At 40.8% G+C, this 24478-nt stretch overlaps 2 protein-coding genes across 2 annotated transcripts; one reads left to right on the top strand and one right to left on the bottom strand.

Moving 5' to 3' along the window:
* Positions 1 to 392: 392 nt before the first annotated feature.
* Positions 393 to 10763, top strand: MFSD8 (major facilitator superfamily domain containing 8). The gene is made up of 12 exons (XM_059843760.1): positions 393 to 513; positions 1571 to 1656; positions 2593 to 2636; positions 3637 to 3877; positions 4378 to 4491; positions 5094 to 5238; positions 5849 to 5907; positions 6498 to 6606; positions 7656 to 7790; positions 8164 to 8267; positions 8357 to 8616; positions 9343 to 10763. The coding sequence occupies exons 1-12, from the start codon at positions 419 to 421 to the stop codon at positions 9556 to 9558; spliced, it is 1608 nt and encodes a 535-aa protein (XP_059699743.1). The 5' UTR covers positions 393 to 418; the 3' UTR covers positions 9559 to 10763.
* A 546-nt stretch (positions 10764 to 11309) lies between these two features.
* Positions 11310 to 23687, bottom strand: PLK4 (polo like kinase 4). Its single transcript, XM_059843759.1, has 16 exons — positions 23530 to 23687; positions 22968 to 23063; positions 22421 to 22516; positions 22207 to 22321; positions 20377 to 21409; positions 18757 to 18857; positions 17154 to 17545; positions 16612 to 16716; positions 16145 to 16247; positions 15553 to 15702; positions 15102 to 15232; positions 14629 to 14720; positions 14259 to 14397; positions 13293 to 13433; positions 12317 to 12423; positions 11310 to 11920 (listed from the first exon to the last, which is right to left on the bottom strand). The coding sequence occupies exons 1-16, from the start codon at positions 23557 to 23559 to the stop codon at positions 11785 to 11787; spliced, it is 2967 nt and encodes a 988-aa protein (XP_059699742.1). The 5' UTR covers positions 23560 to 23687; the 3' UTR covers positions 11310 to 11784.
* Positions 23688 to 24478: the final 791 nt, after the last annotated feature.

Below are 24478 nucleotides of genomic sequence, written 5' to 3'. Positions count from 1 at the left end.
GACGCGGCTCACGCGCTCGGGCTTGGGGAACGCGCGTGCGCGCGCGCGCGGAGCACTCAGGCGTGGGGGGAGCGCGCGCGCGCGGGAGGTGGCCGGCCCCGCCCCGCCCCGTCGCGCGCGTCACCCGCCCCGCCCCCCGCCCCGCCCCGCCCCCCGCCCCGCCCCGCCCCCCGCCCCGCCCCGCCCCCCCGCCCCGCCCCGCCCCCCCGCCCCGCCCCGCCCCCCCGCCCCGCCCCGCCCCCCCCCGCCCCGCCCCGCCCCCCCGCCCCGCCCCCCGCCCCGCCCCGCCCCGCCCATCAGCGGCTCGGCCCCGGCCGGCAGCGCCCCCCAGCGGCGGGCAGGCGGCAGCGCGCGCGCTCGGGCGCCCCCTGGTGGCGTGCGTGAGGCGGGCGCGGGCGGGGCCCGGCGCTGCGGGGCCATGGCGGCGGCGGGCTCCGCTCCGGAGGCGCTTCCCGACGGGAGGGAGCCCCTGCTGGGGTCCGCGGGGGATGAGGAGGAGGAGGAAGAGAGCAGGTAGGGGCTGGTTCCGCGGTGAGGCGGCGCCGGGAGGTGGGGCGCCGCCGCAGCCGCCGCGGGTGAGCCGAGGAGCCCTCTGTGGGTGCCGGGTCCTTCCCCGCCCCTCACGGGCAGCCCGGGCCTGGGGGCGCTGCCCGGCCGGGGGTCCCGCCCCAGCCGCCGTCCCCAGCGCTCCGGGGCTCGGAACCCGTGTCTCGGACCGCTCCGGGCCCGGCTGCGGGAGCGGGCCGGGGGCTCCTTCCCTCTGCGGGAAAACACAAACGCACTGGCTTGGGAAGTGCCTAAAGAACGCCGAACGGGATTAATGTGCGGCAGAAGTCTGGGTGTTTAATAGCAGCCTTCATGTGTGGGCAGCTGTTCGTCGCTTGGGGTTTTTTCCCCCCTTCTGACAGCAAAACAAGTGTCTTGAACTTAAAATCGCAGTTATGCCCAAGTTGCATAAACAGCGTTTGTAAACTATGTTTAGGCATCTACATCTATAACCCGAGTCTGCATCATCTGAATAAACATTACTTTGTAACTTTGTTTGTAACTTCTATTTTAATTTTTTTCCCAGCCCTTGCAATCTACAGCAGTATCTTTTACGCACAACTTTTACGTTGTACGTTGTTATTTTCTCATCATAAAAACAGACTGGGTGTAGCTTTTAGTCAAATCAAGAGTTGTTCAGGTTTGTGGTTAACCTTTTAAGGTTACAGCTGTGAGGGGTATAACACCCACTTTTTAAAGGTTTTATATGATCTGTGATGCTCCAAAGTGTCTATACAAAGACTTTACAGAATTGAAGACCTGCCTAGATCAAGATCTCTCTGTGTGACATTTGGTGTGTGGTAGAATTTCTGTTATTTTGTTTCATTTGTGAATCTAGAATTTTTCCAGCAAAAAATAAATTCTTTATAGTCTTTGCTATAAAGTGGAAATCCACTCCTGCTTAACAAGTTACACAATTGCATTGAGTGATTGGTGAAAAATGTTTTCAGTGTCATGTGGGAGCAACTAGAGGAGGATCTGATAATGATTTCTTTCTCCCTCTTGCTTTTTGTTTGAAAACCAGGGATGTTGTGGAATCACAGGAGCATTATAAGAGCAGGTGGCGATCCATCTGGATCATGTACCTGACAATGTTTCTCAGTAGTGTAGGTGAGTAAATGCATGTGGAATTTGATGTTATTTGTTTAATTAATATACTTTGGTTTGAAAATGACAGAGCTTTCTAAATTCCAACTAGAGAGCTACTGTTCTAACCTCAGAAAGGTGCATTGTTTGATTCTTCAAAAGAGAATGTATGAATCTTAGCAAATCAAACAGAAAGTTACACCTGATGAGAGAAGTAATAAAACTGCTTTTACACAAAGTGATGGATTACATAAGTCTGTGGCTTGTGACTCCCTAATAGTTTGGTAGTGGCAAGGTAAGGGTATTGCTCAGAACCCAACAAAACAAAGGTTGCACTTCTATCATCCAGAGTGAAACTTCTAGGGAATGAAAACAGAAATAACATGGCATTCTTAAGAGGTAAAATCTTTATGGGAATGTATGCTGTCTATTTCAAAACTTGTTTCTTCCTACTGGACTTTGCATCTCCATTGCAGGACAAATAGAAATTTTATTCCTAAATAACTCCCCCCAGAAACAAGAATTGATTTTTGACCAATCACTGAGGTTAAGTTTTGACATATGATGATTTTCTGTGGGCCTAAAAATTATCTTGAATTTGATAGGATACTTCAGTAACTCTTTTTTTTATTATTATTAATTAAAATCTCTGTGACTAGTGAATACATATATGTCAGTATATCAAGAAATGCTTTTTACTTTGGAGACCTTGTTGTCTTTCCATTGGGAGGACAACATAATAAGTTTTTTGTTTAGTGTGCATGCACCTCTAAAATGATCTTTTGAAGATAGTTCCTCCTGATAGGAGGAATTAGCACTCCTTAAAAAAACAGGAAGTGCACAGGTTAATACTGCAATATATTTAGAGGCAGAAAAATGGACTTGTAATAACAGTTTCAGGAAAGAAAATTACTGATAAAAATGGGAAATAAAATAACTTCATTTTTTATTGTGTTACAGGTTTCTCAATTGTAATTATGTCTGTGTGGCCGTATCTCCAAAAGGTTTGTAAATATGGGGTATTTTTTAAAATAATTAAGAACAGAAAACTCCTGCTCAGAAAGTAGATAATACAAAACCTGACATTTTATTTAGGAAAATAAAAAGTAGAGGGAGGTGTGTGGCTTTAAGAGACTTTTATTCCACCATCCACTTGGATAGCTTTTATTATTTCTTGCAAAATTGATAAAGGTAGAATTGATAAAGGTACATCATAATCCAGAAATGTTTGGTTTTCCAATATCAGATTTTCTGGACAGCAGATCAATAGAAGTCTTGTTATTAAAACATAGTAGACAAGACTTGTCTGTGTTTTGAAAAAAAAAAAAAAAGAGGAAACTGAAGGTAGACTTTGCTCTGTAGATGTCACATTGTTGCACGTAGATCTTGGTATTCCTCACAGGGGATAGCTATAGTTTCTGTGATTATAGTTTATTTGGGGTTTTCACCTCTTAGAGCTTAAAAGCAGCACAAAAGTCCCTAAGACTTCAGTTTAATCTGTGCTAGGATTTTAGTGCCCCTGGAACTGTAGAAGGCAGTTTTCAAATGCAAATTTGGAAGAGTATAACCTGGGCAGGGACCTAGAGGTGTCATTGAAGGTGAGGCTGATGCTGAATTCTTGCAGAAGACAAGAAAATGCATTGCCAGCCCTGTAAATCAGGACAGATTGAGGCATGTGCAGAGACAGTGGAAGTGACTCCTTGCTCCTGGCACCGAAGGTGCCTGCCTTGCTGCTCAAGTTCTGTCTCTAGCCCAGAACATCAGCAGTGCTGTACAAAAACTCCTGGAGTTTGCTGCAAGTGAGCCATTCCCAGGCTTGGAAGCAAGGAGGGTTTTATTGGTTGGGTGCATTGCTGGAGGGAGTGAGACAAGGTTTATTACCCCAGAGAAAGCATGACAGTACAGAGTCCTTGGTGTCCCAGGTACTGATTCTATAAGGGTGTTGCAGGTAGTATCAGACACTGCAGTGCTTTACCCACAGATCTGACTCATGTGTTCCTGCAGATTGATCCAACAGCAGATGCCAGTTTCCTGGGCTGGATTATAGCTTCATACAGCATTGGCCAAATGGTTGCCTCTCCCCTCTTTGGCCTGTGGTCCAACTACAGGCCCAGGAGAGAGCCTCTGGTCATTTCCACTGCTATTTCAGTAGCTGCTAATTGTCTCTATGCCTACGTCCACGTGCCCCATGCCCACAACAAGTACTACATGCTGACTGCCCGTGCTCTCGTGGGGTTTGGAGCAGGTAAACACAGCAGGATTTACATTTCTGGAAATTATTGCATTCCATGTCTTGTGTAAGATGGTTAACATTAAGTTTTAATACCTGATATACCATTATGTGAATGAGAACTTAATATTTAACAAAGCAAAGGGTGGGCCCACAGTGGTTTATAACAAAATTGTGTAATTGTGCTGTTGTGTAAAAATACCGGAGGGAGTGCTGGCTTTTATTACCTTGCAAAATCAGAAACCAACCCATAAAATAAATGTCACTCAACAGTTTAACAATATGAACTTTATATTTACATGAACACTTGCTTGGTTTTGTTTTTTTTGAAGGAAATGTGGCTGTAGTTCGATCGTATATTGTGGGTGCCACTTCTCTGATGGAAAGAACGAGTGCCATGGCCAATACCAGTGCCTGCCAAGCAAACAAATCCCTGCAATAAATGTCACTCAGCAGTTTAACAGTATGAACTTGATAATTACATGAACACTTGCTTGGTTTTGGTTTTTTTGAAGGAAACGTGGCTGTAGTTCGATCGTATATTGCGGGTGCCACTTCTCTGACGGAAAGAACGAGTGCCATGGCCAATACCAGTGCCTGCCAAGCAGTTGGCTTCATATTAGGCCCAGGTAAAGCAAAATCTTCTTTCCTCACTCCTCTTACTAGGTTGAAATTGGGCATTGGAAGTAGGAATCCTCAGCAGCTGTTTGCGTGGGATTTTAAGGCATAGTATGTCAGTGATATCACATTTGAATACATGGAGTCTACAAATCTATACTTCTGTAAGCCAGTAGAAATGAAAAATTCTTACCCAATTGCTCTGCACCAATTTAAAATTTAATTTAAACACCCCCTACTGCATCTTTTCTCTAGTTTGCCCTTAACACAAGGGATAATCCAGTCCCAGGACCAATGTTTTCCATTAAGAGCAAGAGGAAAAAAAAAAATTATCTGTCTGCCAAGAAAATGAACTATTGGTACACTCAGAATTCAGTTCTATAAGTGTCATGATGCTGTTTATACGGTTTATTTTATGTAATCAAGTACTTTCCTGGCTAACTGAGATCCCACTGGTATCCATTTGTTTATTTAGAGTAGAAGTCTCAAAATTTAAAAGGTTTGCCAGGTACAATACTTAAATTTTACATGGCAGTTAAAACAACTTTTCTTATGTTTTCTAATGTTTTCTTAATGATTCTCAAGATTTTCACAGAACATTGATGTTTTTAAGTTTTTCAGACATGTTTTACGCTTATTGGAGAAGAAGGAGTAACGTGGAAATTCCTTTGTCTTCAGCTGAACATGTACACAACACCTGTGTTATTTGGAGCTCTCTTAGGAGTTATTAATATTATTCTCATCTTTGCCATATTCAGGTAATCAAGTAAAAAAAAAACACCTTATAAATACCTTACCTTGTTTTTGTGGGTGACTTGTAGCAAATAAATGCTGCTCTGCAGGAGGAGTAATAAACGTGAAATCTAGAGTGCTAAAGCTATAAATTGTTATTCATTTTTTCAGTGTTTTGACCTTCTTTAATACCTGTATTTTTCTGAAGCTCATAAGTGAATCTTGGTGATGTTATGGTTAGAATGTAAACTAATTTAAAAAGTTAAAGATATTAGACTATTAGGCTTGATATAGTTTAATGTTGCTGTCCATGTTTTTTCTCTAAGGAGGAATAAGGTTTGCTTGTCTGTAGGAATCTCACTGTCTGTGTCTTTCCTTTAAGATTCCCAAGGGGCATTTTTACTCATTATCCCACTGGGGCAAATGCATATGGATATATGATATGCTCCCACTAGAATATTTCCTTTCTTGAATAGTGTTCACTGCAGTCAGGTACCAGCTTTGTAGATGATGTTTAATGGAGCTGCAAATAATTCTCCTATAGATGATACCATTTGCAATTATTTTAATAGAAACTTGACTCAATAATAGATTAAATAAATATGTGTATTAATGAAAAAAGTTCTACATTTCTAGGGAGCATCGAGTGGATGACATGGGACGCCAGTACAAAAGTATCAATTCTGATGGAGAAGGTACCAGTGTTTCCTTGAAAACTTATTCTGTGATTATAATTTTCAAGTGCTCTCTTATTACTTAGAAACATTTAAAAGTATTTTAAAGTCTGATGCTCTGGGAAGGTGATGTGGAAAATGGGCTGCATCTCCAGAAATTGCTTCATTTGTCATTTTGTGCCCATAGTGCTGTCTGGTTGCAAAGAAGGAAAAAAAACCCAAACAAACAAGTGTGGATCCTTCCATATTTTCACCCTGAGAATTCTGCTATGTAATTTTGACCTTTGAAGAGAATTTTTTGGTTTCCATTGTTCAGATATTTCAAGAAGTTTGCTTATTTTGCTGTCACTCCAGATTCATTGGGAAAACAGGCCATGTAATCAGTTTGGAAATAATTTTCTCTAATTGACAGTGGAATAGAAATTTGAACAACTCCATTTTGATGTAAAACCTTTACACTTTTATACCTGTCAAAGTATAACTGCCTAGCTGCCCACCAACTTCCATGCTAAATATTTGGAAGAGTAAAGGAATCATTATTGTTTGTACTTTGTGATGGTATAAGCAAAAGCTCAGTGTGCAGTTCAGGTAATTCTTTTGTGTTGCTGCAGGAAGTGATGTTCTGGATCAGAACACAGAAGGAAGCATTGACCACGTTGCTGTGGTGGCACTCAACGTTCTCTTCTTTGTCATCCTGTTTGTGTTTGCTGTCTTTGAAACGTAAGTTTGTCTATTTTCTCTCAAAATATTCAGACATGTAGAGTAATTAGAGAGGGGGTGCATTTAAAGGCTTTTCTGTTCTACTCATCTTCCTGACTTCCTAAGTACAAGTCCAAAACCACAGCCAATCAAGCTGATGTGTGCTGATAATGTATCAAAGGTCAGTGATAACTAAAGGAGGGAATTAAAGGTCAGCAATAACTAAAAATATGTACAGAATAGTGCATATCTTTACCATGTCTACCACATTTGTGGTAGAGAAATCATTAATGTAAAAGCTTTTGAATGGAGGCAAATCCATATCCTCAGCTTTTTAAGTATCAAGAAAAAAAAAAAAAAGCTTAACTTAGGCTGCCTAAAATCTTCAGAGAAAACATGTTTTCAGTTGAGGACCTTGTTCTTTATTTTTTGTTTTAGCTTTGTGTGGTTTCTTAGTATGATTCTGATTATCTCCAAAAGTTTCAGTGCATCTTTTATTTCAGTAATGATTAAAGCAATTGTTTGATAGAGTTAATGCAGCTGTATTCTGAAATACACTCTTTTATATGAGTGGAGTTTTTTTAGCTTAAAGAGCTATGTCATTTACTCCCAATTTTCTGTCTATAAGAAAAAAAGTAAAACATAGCATCATTATCTCAGGCTCAAGTGTACTTCATTTTTTTAACTTAGAAAATACTTTGAATATATATGATTTATTCTGCATGTTTTTTGAGCTCTAATGTAGTTAAAATTTATTTTACAATTTGGCTCTGTCATGAGTTGCGTTATTTTTAGAAAACTTGAGGTTTTAGAGTCTGGTTAGTTGCTAAAACTTAAACATTATCAAAAGTTTATTATTTTTGTTCTCACAGGGTCTGATATTTTTTGTGTCTATATTACCCTGGCTTGGCTTTCACTCCATCATCTTTTCATGAACTATCAGAAATAGATTAATGATGCCTCTGAGTATGTCTGGTGTAGTGCATTGGTGTTTGGGATGATGCATGTATGGACACTAATGTATGGAAGAAGCTTTTTATGATTACTGTATTTTTGTTCTGTCATTCCAGTATAGCTACTCCACTGACAATGGATATGTATTCCTGGACCAGGAAAGAAGCTGTGTTTTATAATGGAATAATCCTTAGTGTGATAGGCATTGAATCAGTTATTGTTTTCATGGTGGTTAAAACACTATCAAAAAAGTAAGTTTTTGGGATTTTGTTTCTTATGTTGGCTAAATGTAAAAAGCTTTATGGCAAGGCCAAATCCCTTACTCAAGTCTTTAATTAGAAATGAGTCTGGGTTTACTATGACAATGAAATACTTCCAGTTTTGGCACAGCCTTGATGTTGTGGTTGTCCTTTATTCTGTTAACATAACCCCCTCCTATTTGACTGTCTTTTACCCATGAATCACAAGAAATGCTGGTTTTAAGTTACTGTGATTTTGTAACTTTTCTTGCCAGTGTTTTGGTCAGATATCACTTCCACAAACTAATGGGTTATGTCATTAGCAGCTGCCTAAATTTTACATTAATTAAACGATACATTTAATTGCAATTTCATTGTTTGGTAGGACTGGTGAGCGTGCCATCCTCCATGCAGGCTTACTGATTGTCTTGGTTGGATTCTTTATCTTACTGCCTTGGGGGAAGAAACTACCAAATATCCAGTGGCAAGGTATAGTTCAAGTCTTACTAGACCACCCTCTTTTGAAAGCTTGTCATTGCACTTTTGTTCTTAATGAGATGAATAATTTATTTTTACAGAAATAAAGAACAATTCCATTCCCAGAACAGCCCCCAGTGAAATGTTAGCACCTTTCTGGAGTTTGCCAGAGCTGCAGCTGCCATCCAACCACACAGCAGAACCCGTGGGCTGCCCTGTCACACAGTCCTGGTGCCTGAACACTCCCATGATCTACCTGGCCCAGTACATCAGCTCTGATGTGCTCATAGGCTTGGGCTATCCTGTTTGCAATGTCATGTCCTACACTTTATACTCAAAAGTCCTAGGACCAAAGCCTCAGGTAAGCACCATCCCTAAACAGCTTATGTCATTTGCTGTGCAAGACTCACACTCTATTAGAATGAGGGGTCTAGGTAAAATTTCTTCTGTCATCAGTCAAATAATACTGTGCTTTAAGCAGGGCAGAACTTTGCAAGAGCTCCAATCTTTTTCAAAATCCAAGGCAAGTCTCTAGGGGAATTAGAAAACAAGGCTTATGCTTTTTATGCAAATCTTACAACATAAAAATTTCATGACTGTTCTGGCAGAGTCCTTTTTGTAACTACCAATTACATATTTGCAATACCAGCATGGAATAATGTCTCCTAGTAAGTTTATTATATAAAGACTACAAATAGACTACTATAAAGACTACTACTAGACCCCCAGTATGGGCATTTTTTAGTGGTGAAACACTTTAGCAAACTTACATTATTGCTTAGCAAAAATTTTTATTCCCCCTTTGCCCATTTTTTCCTGTTATATTTTGGTGAAAGAGACTAAATGCTCTGAGCCAGAACATGTTTTGTTAGAAAGCAGTCGAGTACCTATGAGTGGAGCCTTGGAATTAAAGCTTGGAGAGGCTGAGCAGTACTCTTGGAAACAGAGTAATCAGTGTTTAAATGAGTTAAGAAAAATAAGTGGTTGTTTAAATACTTCTACATTTTGTAGTTAGGCTAATGGGTTGGAATTAATGGCAAGCTAAATAATGCCTGTATCACTTACAGAAGCTTTTGATCTGCTGTAGGGTGTCTACATGGGATGGTTGACTGCCTCTGGAAGTGGAGCACGGATCCTTGGGCCTGTTTTTGTGAGCCAAATCTACACTCACCTGGGGCCACGCTGGGCATTCAGCTTGATCTGTGGAGTAGTTGTAGTCTCTCTCTTACTCTTGGAGATAGTATACAAGAGACTAATTGCCTTTTCTGTCAGATATGGGAGGATGCAGGAAGAGAATTGCTAAATACCTATTTAAAAAAACCCAAACAGTAAAACCAAGCAGAAGTAATACTTAGTTTATTACTGCTTTTGAATGAGGAGTACCTAACCACTGACCATGCTGGATGTGTGCTAACAACTGTACACCTGTACTTACACATTGACAGAACATTTAACTTGGTCATACCCCAATACCTGCTGCAGTTGGCTTCTGTGTCCTGCTTTTCTAGCAGCAGAGGAAGGAATGTGAGGGGTCAAAGCAATACCATGGCACATTTGAAGTGTGTACAGTTTATGTGGTGTACATGTGCACTGAGTGAAGCTGTGAAGGTCACAGGTTATGTGCATCCTTTCCAGAAAGAAGTAAATGAAATATTATCTTGATTCTGTGAATCAGGATTAGTAACTCTTTTGTAACTACAAGATTAGTTGACCTGCATGCACTTTGTATGGAGATGCCACTACTTGGGCAAACCTTCTGGTGTTGATTTTGTTGGCTTGTAAGCACTGGTTAATAGAGACCACCTGGTACTGGAACCTGTTTAATCTCCTCCAGGATTCCTAATGACAGATGACAGAAACATAGAGGAAGGGAGGTGCCCTCCATACAGGTACTTGATTTGGGATTTGGGTCTTTAAGTTGACCAAGAGCCATTGAAAATCAGTTTCAGCAGCTGTTACTTGAACTACAGTGAACCAAATGTGCAATTTTTCCTCTACTATTTTGCTGAATGCCTTTTTGTAGCAAGGATAACCTGCAGCATTGAAATAGGCAGTTTTCCTTAACTACAAGAAAAAAAGTCTAAGCACAATAATTTACACTTTTGTGCTTGGTGAGAATGAATGCACTGTGTGAGCAGTGGTGGTTAATTAAGTGGAAGGAGAAAACCGGCTCCTGGGTGTTCATTATTATCTGCAGACTTCTATTTCTTCTGATATTAGGGTAATAGAAGCAGGAATTTAAACTGTTTCAGTCATTCAGGCTTTATTTTAAAAAGTGAGACTCTAATTTTCCTTCATAATGAGCCTAAGCTCATCTGAACGGGTTTGTTTCGCTGTTTTAATGCTACTGGGGAAAAAAACCTCTGGAGTAACTCCAGTATGAGAGTTGTGGCTGCTGTCTAATGTCTCTACTATTTGAATTTAATAAATGTAATTATTATTCCTATGTACTCAATTGTTCAAACACTAAGAGACTACTGAATTAAAAGATGATTTTTTCAATACTAACTGAAGGGGATACAGAAGTTTTATTCTCATGGGCTTTACTGCTACAGAATCACAAAATGTTGTGAAGAAGGACTTCAATTTTATAAGCTGATTCAGAGTAAGTGCTACTTGTATGTTGTTCTTGATGTTCCTAGTACTAAATTCTTTATTTGCAAGCTATTTCCTTGATTAGGACATGACAAAGCAACCGAAGTTCTGTCTTTTAAACAGCACCTGAACAAGCAGAACTGGCTTGAATCAGTTCAGCTGAGCTGTGCTTGCACACAGCCAGCACCAGCTCCTCTGAAACTCTTCATCCTCCCCCCCTTCAACATGATTTTAGATCCCACTCCATTTAAGATTTCTCCCTGCCTGATAAGGAGGTCATAGAGTATTTAAATACAGATACAAGCACAGTCAGGACTGTTAGCACACTTGAAGCCAAATGCTTCAAGTTAATGCTACTTCAGTTGCTGTAAGTATTACTCAATGTGTAAAGCAAGGTAAAACCACCTAAAGTTATTAGTTCTTCTTCTTTAACCATTACTTGACCATGAAACAAATAAATAGATCCAGGCAATTACCACTGCATTTATTTTTTTTTGTATAACATGCTTGTGCAGGGAAGTTTTAAGCTGCTGCTACAAAAAATAAAAACAGACTTATAAAACATATACATATTTACATATATTACTTGTAAGACATAAAAATATAAGTTATTTACAAATACAAATACTTGAACAGCACAGATGCATTTTCCTTGATTGTTGGCACTGAGTAAGCAGTGGAGTAAGAAAAAAAAATACAACAGATTCAGATTATTTCCGAAGACTTAACACAGTCAAGAACACTAAGTTTCTCAAAGCTTGGCTTGAGTGAGTTTATCCATCACTTTAATGAAAAATATGTTTTGTATGAGACTTCACACACAATTTGCTACACATAACCCTCCCCTTCCTAGCTTTTTACCAGATTTTGGAACAATCTCTGCATAAGCTGAGTAAGATCAGTCACTTAACTGGGAAGTCAGTGAGTGAGTTTATTAAGCTCTTGTGCCATGACACCCGGTTTCCTTTACACACTGAGGACCAGCTGGATTGGTAAACATTACAAGAATAGAAGACAGACAGTGCAGCTTCTCTTTGATGTATTCTGGCAACTTATCATCTTCTCCATACCTAAAGTGGCAAAGCAGCATAGAAAAACTGAGATGCTTAAATAATTCGTTTTATTTCATGACAATATAGTTATTTCAAAACACTACTTTCCTCAAGCTCCCTGTTTTTAATACTACACATGAACAGTGGCTGTACTCTGGAGACTAAGTAGATGCATTCCCAGCTTGTTTTAGTCATTTGTTACCCAGATAACAAATGAATATTTATTTGTTATCAGTTGGCTATGGGTGCTTCTCTTTATTTAATAAGCTTACATAAGCTAACCAGCTGTGAAGTGATGGCAGTGCTAAGGTTTAAAATTTACAAACCAAAGTCAGTAGCAGCTATGAAATTACCTGATGTACAGCAGCCTTGTACTGAGTTAGCTGGATGTTTTTATGGCAGGAACAGACTCACCTGGTTGTCTGGCCATCTGGAGAAGTGTAAGTGATTGAAGAGACACCTGCTTGGGCCACCAGCTGGGAACCATCATTGAACTGAACCCATACTGCTCCACTGGTCAGCTGATGAGGGAAGTTAGATTGTGGTTTGAGCATATGAAATACAGAATTACAAACCTAGAACTCTTCTAATAATGGAAGCTGAAAGCTTTTCAAAACTGCTGAAGGCACTTAGGTATTTTGTCAGTCTTTTAAAGATAAAGATTACATGGGTATTACTTTGGAGGAAGCAGTCTCATGCTGACTTCCTCAGGTTTCAGAGGCTTGGCTTTAGTTATCCTTGTCAATGTCAGGTAAATTAAGAATAACCTTTAGCTTTACCACTCCTAAAGAAATTTTATGAAGGGCCAAACTCTAAAAGGAGGCCCATTTGTGAGAGTTCACAGCTATACACAATTTAAAGTTTATATTCATCAAGAGAACTTTTTCTGTTAGGGTAAGAAGCTTTCTTTATCTGGATAGCCAAGAACAATGTTTTAAATCTAAAGCTTATCCAGCAGAAAAACAGAGGGAAGATGGCTTTGCGAGGGAACAGCTTTTCCTGCTGTAGAGGAAGATCCATTTCTCTTGTACAGATTTGGTGCGTAGCTATTAAAAACTTGGTCATGACACCTTTGCATCTGTATTAGTGAACAGAGAAGTTAAACAGTTTCAAATTTAAATGACAAAGGACACTGAAATAGGCAGTAATAGCAATAGGAAAACTGTGGTAACTGAGATAACTATTTTGGTTTCTTCTACTTATGTAGTTCACCATGGTTTTTATCTAAGGCATTTTTTAAAAGTATTTTATGCATACAAATTTTAGACTTAAGCTGTAGTGCACAACTAAATGATTCCTCACAAATCAAGTTTCAAGTTAATGACTTAAAAATACATATCTCAAATTAGCAGGAAAAAGAATAGACATGCCTCCTTTATTAATTTCTCACCTGAGAAGCCCAACCAACATTTTTCACAAAAACAGATTTGACAAGTTGGGCTGAATTTGGGCTGCATTCAGTTTGATGAACAGAGGAGCAGGTCTTTTCAACAGTGTTAGTCAGAAATGTAGGCTTTTCACAAGGCACCACCTAAAATCCAGAGAGGCACAGAATTAACAGAATTATAACAGCCCTGGCATTTATCCTTCTGATGAGCTGTAGTGGTCAGTTGCCACCTGTTCATGTATGCAGATTTAGCCTCTATGCTTCATTTCACAGCATTACAGTATAAAAACCCCACAGGGACACAAGTTTTTGTTGTCAATTCACTTCAGTCAGGTGGAAATGGTCAGATTCTGTACTAGGGACATGAACTACACAATCAAACAGATGCAGATCCTACAAATGTAGATTGAGGTATATTCAAGGAAGCTCACAATACAAACTCAGTCTGCCAAGACCCCAGTATAATTCAGTCAGCTGAGGAAGTTTTATGAGGAACTGGTTTGTTTAAAAGGCTTGCTGGGCCTTTTAAACAAACCAGATAAAATTGCTCACAAAGCCTTGTTAGCTACACATATATTCTCACTTACCCTTTTCTTATATACACACTAAAACTTGATTATTTCAGAACAACAACAACAAGTGCCAATACCCTCTGTGACACCATTTGTTATACAGCACTGATGGCACATCAGAGCTTTCAAAGTAAACACTGTGCTGCCTAACGCAAATAAGCAATTTTCAAACTCTGTTTCCAGGAGGCGTTTGTGGTAAAGTTTTGGAGTGTTCTGATTTTTCAGATGCTCTTAAATCCAGATATCAAAAGTTAGCTGAAATCAAAGCTAACATTTCTAGTCAGTATGCTCACAAATGGCTAATAAAAGCCTGTGGCCATACAAATGTAATTCCATTAATTCAAGCAAAACAGCAACATGGGAGACTGGTCTCCATGGTACATCCTTCTGTACTTACAGGAGCAGAGTTTGGAGTCTGAACTGGAGTAGAACTGGCAGTTTGATTTCTATCCAATGCCACAACTTCTTTTGAATAGTTTGTCTTGTCCAGCAGTGGAGGTGCTACAGCCAGTGGTGATTCGGTATTACCAGGTTTTCTGAAAAAATAATGAGAAAAACAGGGAAAAGGGCTGTCCAAAAGGGATTAAAGAAACAAGTGATATAGCTCTTCCTTCATTTTACCATGGACTGTCCAAAGCACCTGGTGGCAGGAGCCTTCTACAGAACTGTTAGAACTGTTTTTCAGTTCAAATACATAAGTATGCAATAAATACTCAATAAATACATAAATATTCAAAGAATCAGTATTTTGAACTGAAAGATATTACCTTCCAACAATTATTGGAAAAAATGGAGCACTTCCACTCCTTTTTTCTTCTTCCAAAACAGCACATTCCAGTGCAAGGCATATACGATGTCCCTGAAATGAGGAGTTTATTAAAGTTTTAAACTGAGACTTGTATAACTATTTCATACACATTTACTGTGGCAAGGCCACACAAGGAAACTTCAACAGTACTGAATTTTTCAAGTTGTATAAAGCAGGTTCATTTGTTGTGTTTAATCCTTTCACCAGACAGGCAAACCTGCTTCATACACTAATAAAAATTTCCCTTCAGTCTTGCTTGTGAGGGATTGTAATCATTACCTCTGCTCTGATATTTGCTCTTCCAAAAAACACCATCCTCCCTCCTTAACAGTGTAATGAAAAACATGGAAATCAACACAGGAAGCACATTTGTGAAAGGGAAGCTGAATTTTCAGGAAATTGTTTGGAAAAGGTCTGTGTAAAACAGCTTACCTCATTTGCATGATCCATGTAAGCCTGGATTTCCTTCTTCAACCCTGCTTCGCTTTCTCCTTTCAAAGTGAAGGATTTCCCTGACTTTTCAATCACACGAGTTATACCAGCTGTCTTATGGATCTTTGCTCCTGCAAGAAAATGTGAACACTTTCAGTGGGAGCTGTATAAAATAACAGTTCAACCGTGGAAAGAAGAGCTCACGAATAAAACCAAAGTATAATTCAAATAACGCTTTTGCAACATGTACTTCCTGAAGAAAATATCAGTAAGGAATTAAAGAATCAACTAATCTACAAGTGCTAGAAAAAAGGCAGGGTGTCCAAAAACTGCTTACAGTGCAGTATTTTCTTCAAACTGGAGTGGTGGCCGTTTAGTGTTAGGTAATATTTTAGTGCAGCCCTAAATTCATGATTTAGCTATTTGCATAACTGCAAAAATGAATACATACCATCATAAAAACAAATTTCAACATCTGCAGGGGGTGAATTTTCCATCAACATGCACTTGGCATATCTTGTATAAAACGTCACTTTGGGAGTTTTTGTTCTCACCAACTGCACAAACTTAGCTGCATACTGGTATTTTTTCCAGTACTTTTCTAAAAAAGAAAATTTAGAATTTAGCAGATTAAACACTCATGTACCAGCTTGAAGAGAAGTAATTTAAATTATATATTTGATAGCTGAAAGTTGTGAGTAGTATTTAAGTACTTGACAGGCATGTTTAGAGAAACTGACTTATTTCCACCAACAGCTCCCAGTATGAACGAGGAAAAGATTACAAGAGTTTTAATTTTAGTACACTACATTGTAAAGGGGAGACTCCTTAAAGCTCCCATATAAAAGGAATCAAAACCTGTGGGTTACACTTCCTTATGAAGTTTCAAAACATTTCCCAGTTAAACTGTAGTTTGAATCTAATTCTGAAAGGAGTTTTACTTCAGAGTTATCTGGAAAGTAAAAGATAAAAGCTATAAAGTCACAAGATTCACTTAAAATATCACTTTAATCATGATAATTTTTAAGTAAATTTCAGGTTACCTGGCAAATTGTCAAAATTATATGTGCAGATGCCTTCAGGAGGAGGAGGAGGTCTGTCATCAAGAAGGAAACCTCTTCCTTCATTTGGATGATAAGCTGCAATCTACAGAAAGGGAACAAAAATTGTGTGCAGTTGCAACTTATTACAGCACTGTGCACTTTTAACAGGTATGGAAATAACTCACATTTTAATTAATTACTATGATCTAACATGAAAGCTCTCTTCCTCTAAGTAATTATTTAACAGCAGCACTTCTTCACCAATACTTCACCTATTCCAAAAGTCAAGTCCAATTTTTTCTCTGAAATAATTGCTTGCTCCCTATATTTATATGGCTTTATTATGGAGGGGCGGAGTTTACAGCTGTGCATATATAAACAGTGGATTTCAAAAGAAACAATCACTTAAAAAGAAAAAACTAGCTCCAAGCTTCATAAAACAGTGAAGAAATCAAAAATGTACTCACCACATTTCCATCACAAGATATTCTGAGAACTTCTTTCACAAGTTCCTGTGAGCGGTGTTCTTTCAGAAACTCCATACACACTTCCCCAGTATCTAGAATGCTCACCTAAAATATATTAAACATGAATGTACTTGCTGCAAAAGGTAGATACCACTTTTTCTTCCACACAAATGTTTTAATGAATGCTTTTCTTTTTCCTTAAATGCACTTCAAACAGTTAAATGCTTCTTACAAAAACTTTTGTTATTAGTGCTATTTTTTTTAAAGCAGAGCACTTCAAGATGACTGAAGGGTATCAGCCTGGTAACTGAGGGTGAAGCTTTTTAAGTGACAAATCAAACACAGACAGATCTGCTCTATTATGCTTTAAGTATTCTCTATACAAAAGCTAAGATGCATCTTATTACTGTGAATTTAAATTAAATTATTCTAGATTCGGTTTGCTAAAAACATATATTTCTATTTCACCAAGTGATTTTTTAAGAGGCAATCACACCTTATTAAGCACTTCAATTGTTCCCATTTTTAGAACTGATATTTACCACTGCATTTTTGGTTTTCTGCCTGATGGGTTTCAGCCTGTGAGCACTGAGAGGTGACACAACACTTCTCAGTGTAGGTTTCTGGTGTGCTGATGGTTCTTGGCCACAAGTTTGGTTTTGCTCTGGAGTTGACCAAAGGCCACATGTCATTCTGGAGCTCAGCCAGAGGCCAGGCTGAACTTTCTCATTTTTGCAGACAACTCCAGGGATGCACTGCTTTGGGTTTCTCTGGTTTAAAGAATGTGGACAGTCCCCAGATGCTCCATGATTCCTTATGTCTTTTAAGGTGTTCCATGCATTCCTTGGTGCCTCCTGCTGCACATCCAGATGGTACCGAAAACCTCCCTGTGTGTTACTCTTGCCACTCAGGTCTGCAGGTGGTCCCAGAGGATCTGAAAGCACCACAAAGGGACACTGGAGATTCAAAGAGTGATAGCCAGAAGGAAAAAATTCTAATATAGCTTTTCAAGGGATTGTCTTAGAAGGCTTATTTAAGGGAAGAATGGGATTTCTTTAACTCTCAGTCCAAATCATCAGGCCTTTTAGTACCATCAATACCAATGCTAGCAAAATTCCAGTGCTACTTTAAGCCGTTCCTACATTGCAGTTATGATGGTCTTCAGTTTTTATACATCAAATAATTTTTAAGAATAATTTATAAACAAAATACTAGGACTTCAAATAGATTCCTACATAAGAATTAGTTTAATCTGTTGAAAAACAGCTAATTTGCCATTCAGATAACCACTAGTAGCAAATTTCATAAGTTCCTGTTGATCTAACTGGTGTTTTACCATCTGCCAGAGGTTTTAGTACTCAAAATGTTAAATGCATACTCCAAGTCCCTTGTTTTATTTTTAAAATCCTTGTATTTATTTCTTTTAAACACCTGTTTTTATATTTAACCTTCCTATTACTCCTTCCCTAGTTTTGATATTTAAGCACTTGATCAACTTTCACCTCACCCACATCACTATTGTGCTCCTTCTGCTGTGTGGCTGAACAGTTGAGAAGGGACCAAAAATTAAATAGGATTATTCAGACCATATGTTCTCTGATTCCAAATCCCTGTAGACAGGAAGGGAAGGAGTCCAGTAATATCCAACCAAAAAAGGCCAGAATGGATTTATGGTTTATTCTTATGATTAAATTACTTAATTTGCAAATTATGTAATATGATGCACAACAAAGAACACCTCCTTCCCTTCTGTGTCTTTGTCCTTTCCTCCACCCATCCTTCTGCAGCCTTATTATCTTTCTCATTCATTGAGGTGCCTCATGTTCTCTTATTTAGTTGTAATTGCACAACTACATTAACAGGGCTTCCAAGTCACCCACTTATATTTTGTCATATATTTACTCTGACATATTTACACAACTGAGTAACTATGTCAGGGTCTAAAATTTTCTGGCTTCCTCTTTGGTTTGGATTGGGTTTTTTTTTTTTTTCTGCTAAATAGTAGTAGAAAATACCAAGCTTGTTTTAGGAAACTATATATTGAATTCAATGTACAAAGAAAGAAAAGAAGAATAGAAAATCCCACTGAAACTGTTACAAGTCTCTAACTTGACTGCAAAAATACAGAAGTGATGAGTAACACACCATTTGTTTGCATGCTTCCAAGCCACTGCTGCATCGTCTCAGCCTGGGACTTCTGCTCTAACAAACCAACCTGGGGCTTCACTGGGCACAGATAATTTGAGCTACAAAATAAAAGTTACACACTTAATCAAGTTTGCATCAAAGACACTTGCACAACAAAAGTTAAACTGCTACGGCTGCAGAAACACAACACTTAGAACATTTAGGAAATGCAGGTGGCATTTTGTAGCTCCAGGCAGTATAGAAAGTGCTTCTTTTTGTTTTATTTTCAAATAAAATCGTTTCCAAATGGAATGAAAATGATGATGATGCTGCCAGCAGTAGCAGTTCTTGTATCTAGCTCTTAATTCACAGCCTTGGAGAGGACCCAGTGATGACATGACACCCTTGAGCCCTGTGTATCTCACTCAGCAAAACAAACATGCAGCTGAAAGATGCCAATCCTACCACCCAAAATAATTTGAATTTGTATAAAATACAGTCAATCCCAAAAATTATGATTTTTTACTAGCTTTTTAGATGATCACATATATGTAGCCACAGGTGATGGAATCCATGTGTTGAAGGATAAAGAATACACACAAAACCAGTCACTGCAGAGTCACTGATCTGCTCTAAATTCACACTAAGCTCCTGTGAGGTTTTTTTATCTCCATAGCCTCAACTCGTCTGCACTTTCTTGTAGTGATGATGACTACTACACTTCGCTATTGGCAAGGGCTCACTTATCACCAAAACCACCCCAAAACCACAGACTACAAACCATCTAATCCAAGTCTTAGGACTTGCATTTAAGATTGCTGTGCAAGCTAACTCCAGGTGTAAGAGGCTTTCCAATAATCAACAGCATAAAAAAAAGTTGTAACCATTAAGTTAATCCCTACATTCACATGAATATTCTCTCATGTTTACATTCAGCATGGCTTTGTTAAGTCATGGGGAACAAAAGTAAGCATTACAGTAACATTTGTAAAAATTTTTGATTTATCAAACATGTCTCAAAGTAGAAAGAATGCACAAGCCCACTGGACTTTGCTTATGTCAAACACCTGAGAACAGTCAAGAAAAACTTCTTACTCCATTTACTTTTTTTACAGTTTCTTGTTTGTCTTTTCCTTGAACTGATTTCAAAGAGAAAACATAGGAAATGATGCCAGTTCTTAATGTGGAGAGAAATGCAGAAATCAAGATATGGAAGACCTTATATTAAACCAGAAAATTATTCTTCTGATATTCTGCTCATAGCAAGTCTATAGAAAAGGAGCCAGGATTTTCACAAAGAAGTTACACATAAGTACAAGACTCAATTTCAGATAATTATCTATGATTGACACTTTCCTTCTGGTACACCATCTTTATAATCTATTGCCTAATGTTTACTAAATTTTGGGTTTTTTCCTCTCTAAGCACAAGAAAAAATCACCCCAAGAGATCAGCAAGTAAAAATGTTGATAACTGCACTTTGAATGTCTTCTCCCCTCATCTGTCTCTTCTACAAAAAACAATCAGCAAGCTCTCTACTACAATTACTGTGGGCAAAGAAATAATCAACTTGCTGCAAGCAGAAAAAAGACAATAAAGGAGCTCTAAATTTCATCTGAATAAAAAACTGATTCTTACTGTGGTTGATCTTTTACAGGTGGAGATATCTGCTCTTCAAAAGAACCAGAAGTACTAGAAGTCTTCTCCTTAAATATTTCTCCTATATCAGTATAGCTGTTGGCAGGTGAAAAGTATTCTGTGTTTTTCCTTGTTCCTATTTTAGGATTGGAAAGCACTTCCAAGGAGTGACATCGATCCATGACATTGGATATGCCTTGAGAGTGGCTGTGGGATGTGCCAGACCTGTCTGAGGAGTGGGCTCTTCGGAGGTAGCGGGAATGTGGCCTCTCCTCAGCAGGCTGAGTGGTTCTTCCCCTGCCACTTACTCCACTTTCCTTTCCCTGAATTCCCCACTGCTGGAAAGAACCACTTCCATCTCCTGATGAATTATTACTGGAATTCTTGTTTGTAGGAAAAAAAGTAATTTTATTTGGGAGCGGCTGTCCAACTAACAGCTTCTTCTTTTCCTTTAAGCTACCACTGGTGCTGATGCTGGAAGAACCCATGAAGGTCGTAGAGATGGTGGCATTTCCACTGTCCATGGAATCTTCTGAGGTTCCCAGATCTCTGCTCCGTGCAGAGCCACCCCTGGCCATAAAAGGATGATCCAAGACGGAGGAAAGGCTCAAGCGATCGGCGGGGTTTTTGCGCAGTAGCCTGTGAATGAGGTCCTGGGCCTCTCTGGACAAGAAGGCTGGCATTTCATAGTCTGCCAGCACCACTTTGTTCAGCGTGTTCCTGACCGTGTCCGTGTCAAAAGGCGGCTTGCCAATGAGCAGAGTGTAAAACATGCAGCCCAGAGACCACACGTCCGACTCCAGCCCGTGCGGGCTCCTCGTGGCTATCTCCGGAGAGATGTAATTGGGAGTTCCACACATGGTGTAATGCTTCTCATGAGGCATCTTCAGCTGAGTGGCCAACCCAAAATCAGCAATCTTGACATTCATGTTGCTGGTGAGTAAGATATTGGAGAGGGTGAGGTCCCGGTGCAATATTCCGTGGGAATGAAGGTACAGCATACCTGTGATAATCTGGTGCAGGAAGTGTCGTGCTGTCAAAACAGAACCAGATGTTGCAGCTTTAGATTTGAAATCCTAGCTCTCAAGATAACTCAGCTTTAAGCCTGCTATTTATCTTCTATTTTTTCTTACAAAGCTGTTTAGGTGTCAGACTAGTGAAACTAGAATTAACTTTCTGCTTTAAGCAAAATGGCACAACATTGTTCTTTATGTAACACAGGAAAAAGGACTGGAAATATTTTCAATTGGCCCAAACTTTCTCAAATTAGGTTCTTAAGAATTAAAGCTAAAGTTGCTCATCGCTGTTGGAAACAGATACAAGTTAAACTAATGATGCCTTTATAGCAATACCCTATTAATCCAGCCCTGTGGCTTGGGTCCCAAAAAATCCTTATCTGTAGCAGAATCATGGAATTAAATTAGAAACTGATAGAGAAGCAGGAAAGCTGGAAGAACTGAGCAAGAGGTGAGCAGTGAATTGAGTCTGGAAGCAGTAAAGGCAGAAGTTGCCAGTTTTCCTGTTCTTCTTCTTTCCTCTTCCAAGTCTTTACCCACATTTAAACACAATTCTAAGTAAGCTCTACTTTCTCTCTGTCTCTGCCTTCTAAGACCACCATCTTTTTATACTCCAAATAGCTCAAACAGAAACAAATGTACATAGAAATGCAAGTGAATATATGCACAATAATAACCCATCTCTAGATTATCACTTACCACAAGATTTTAAGGTATAGAAACTGTGATGTCAGCTTTAAACACTCTTCCTCTAGAATTAAATACTTATTGAGTATTAATGCAGAGGGCTCCACAGACCAAAAAAAATTCTCACCTTCATCTTCTGAAAAGGGTTTCTTTCTGTTCTTTATGTATCTGCTCATTTCGCCATTGTGACATATCTCAAGTATCAAGTACACATAGTTGCTATCTTCAAAATAGTTATAAAGCTGGGAAAAAAAACAAAACAAGGAAAAATGAAATTCCATTTTGTAGACCCTGCAGCAAGTCACATATACAGCCCTCTCTACAAACCCCATGGTTCTTACCTCAAGTATAGATGGATGCTTTAGCTGACAATGTATTTTCACCTCATTCTGAACCCTCTGTACCATTCCAACTTTGTGCATGGCTTTTTTGTCTATCTGTAAGTAGATCACAGCATAACTTAGATGTTCAGGGCATGTTTGCCTGACAATTTTTAAATATAAAGTTTTCACATGGTTTAACTTAATGTACTCTTTTAATGAAAGTATAATAGATAATTGGAGGAACACCACAAGTGAAAGCAGTCAAGCAATAACATTATCAATACCGACATTTATTAATACTTTTGCTGAAATACTTAAGCAAAGAAACCTAAATGTCATTTTGCTATGCAGATACGCTAAACAGAGTCAACACTAAAAAGCATTTCAATTAGTTACTAAGTCTTTTTGGTTGTGATGCATCTTGTAAGATCGAGTCGCGATCTCAGTGTCCGTTATTTACAAACATTCAACCCAAACATCGGTGCCAAACGACAAAACTCCAACCAGTTGCAACTTTGCATTTGGTCTCTAGGGAGACGGATACTTTCTCGGCCGCCTGCCTTACCATTTTGATGGCCACTTCCAGGCCGGTTTTCAGGGATACTGCTCTGTAGACCCCCGCGAAGGAGCCCTTCCCCAGGAGGTTCCCCACCTTGAAATCCTGCAAGACCAACAAACCGGCCTCGTTAGCCTGGGGCTTTGTCACTAGCTTCGCAGCGCCACTCCCGATGCGGACCCTCCCACCAGCGCTGGGGAGCCCGCGCACCCCCGAGGTGCGGACAAACCCCGAGGCGGCCCGGGGCTACCTGGAGGGAGCTCTCCGGGTCGCGGCGGCGGGGCCCGGCCGGGCCGCACAGCCACCCCCGCCGCATCCTCCTGCCGGCACCGCACTGGCGCTGCCGCTGCCCGGGGCGGTGCGGCCGGGCCGCCTTCCCGCCGCCGCTCCCGCCGCGGCTCCCGGGACGCGGGATACACCCGCCCGCGGCTGCCATGGCAGCGGTCGCTCCCCGCCAACACGTGGAGACGGGGGGAAAGCGCGGGAGGAATCGCGCTCCCACCAACACCCGCCGGGAGCGGGACGAGCCCGCGCCCGGCCCCTCCGCGCCCCGAGGGGCTGCGCGCCGCACCTCTATCCTCTCGCCGATGCAGGTCGCCATGGCGCCGGCCGTTCTCCCTCGGGTCCCGCTACCGGTCGTGCCGAGAGCCTGGGGCGCGGTTAACCCATCAGGGCGCCCCGGGCCGCCCGCCGCGGCGCAGCCCCGCTCGCTCCCGGGCCCGGGGGCGGCCGCTCCGCGCCCCCCCCGCCGACATTTTGAAAAGTCGCGCCGTTACCCCCCGGCCCCGCCCCGACCCGGGACGAGGCTGCGTCTGACGCAATCGCGTCACGCAGGGGCGCGCGCGCGCGCGCGCGCGGCCCCCGCGGCCGGGCGGGGAGGGGGAGGAGCCGCCGCGAGCGCGCGGGGCGGGGCGGAGCGTGCCCAGGCAGCCGTTAGGGCGCGTGCGCCTTGAGGGGCGCGCGTGGCGCCTCAGCCCGGGGGTGTTCCTCAGTGGCGGAGTCCTGGAATATCGGGGGGCTTTCCTGGAGATCCTCTGGTCACAGCTGCCAGGGGCAGGGAGACACCCCCTAGATCAAGTTATTGGAGTTGGTTTGGGCTGGGGAAAATATCTTTATTTTTATTGATTTCTATTTGTTTAGGCTGCCCCCTGAATGATCCCACCTCGTAAACATCTCGCTGGCTCCTTCTGTAGCCCGGGAATGCTCCCGAAGTTATTTTCGCCACGGGAGGAATCCAGGATGGAAGGAGGAGATGCAGTGATTTAACACTTCGGCTTCTCCGCTGTTTGCCAGCCTGTGGCTGTAAACTCAAGCAGTTCCCCCACGACCTGCCAAATTTCATTGAAATAAAATACAGAGGGGGCTTGTGATCAAGCTGCACTTTCTCCTTCATGGGTGTAAAATGGATTGTGGATAAGCGTTTGTGTCGGTCGCTGAGAATCCTTACGGATAAACCAGGAGCTGTGTGAATGAACAGTCATTACTGGCTTGAGTAACTAGGGTGGAAGATTAGTAAAAAA

Source organism: Haemorhous mexicanus, chromosome 4 (genome assembly GCF_027477595.1).
Source record: "Haemorhous mexicanus isolate bHaeMex1 chromosome 4, bHaeMex1.pri, whole genome shotgun sequence".
Classification (NCBI taxonomy): domain Eukaryota; kingdom Metazoa; phylum Chordata; class Aves; order Passeriformes; family Fringillidae; genus Haemorhous; species Haemorhous mexicanus.
The sequence above is the reverse complement of the archived record's forward strand: the minus strand, read 5'-3'. Positions and strand labels throughout refer to the sequence as shown.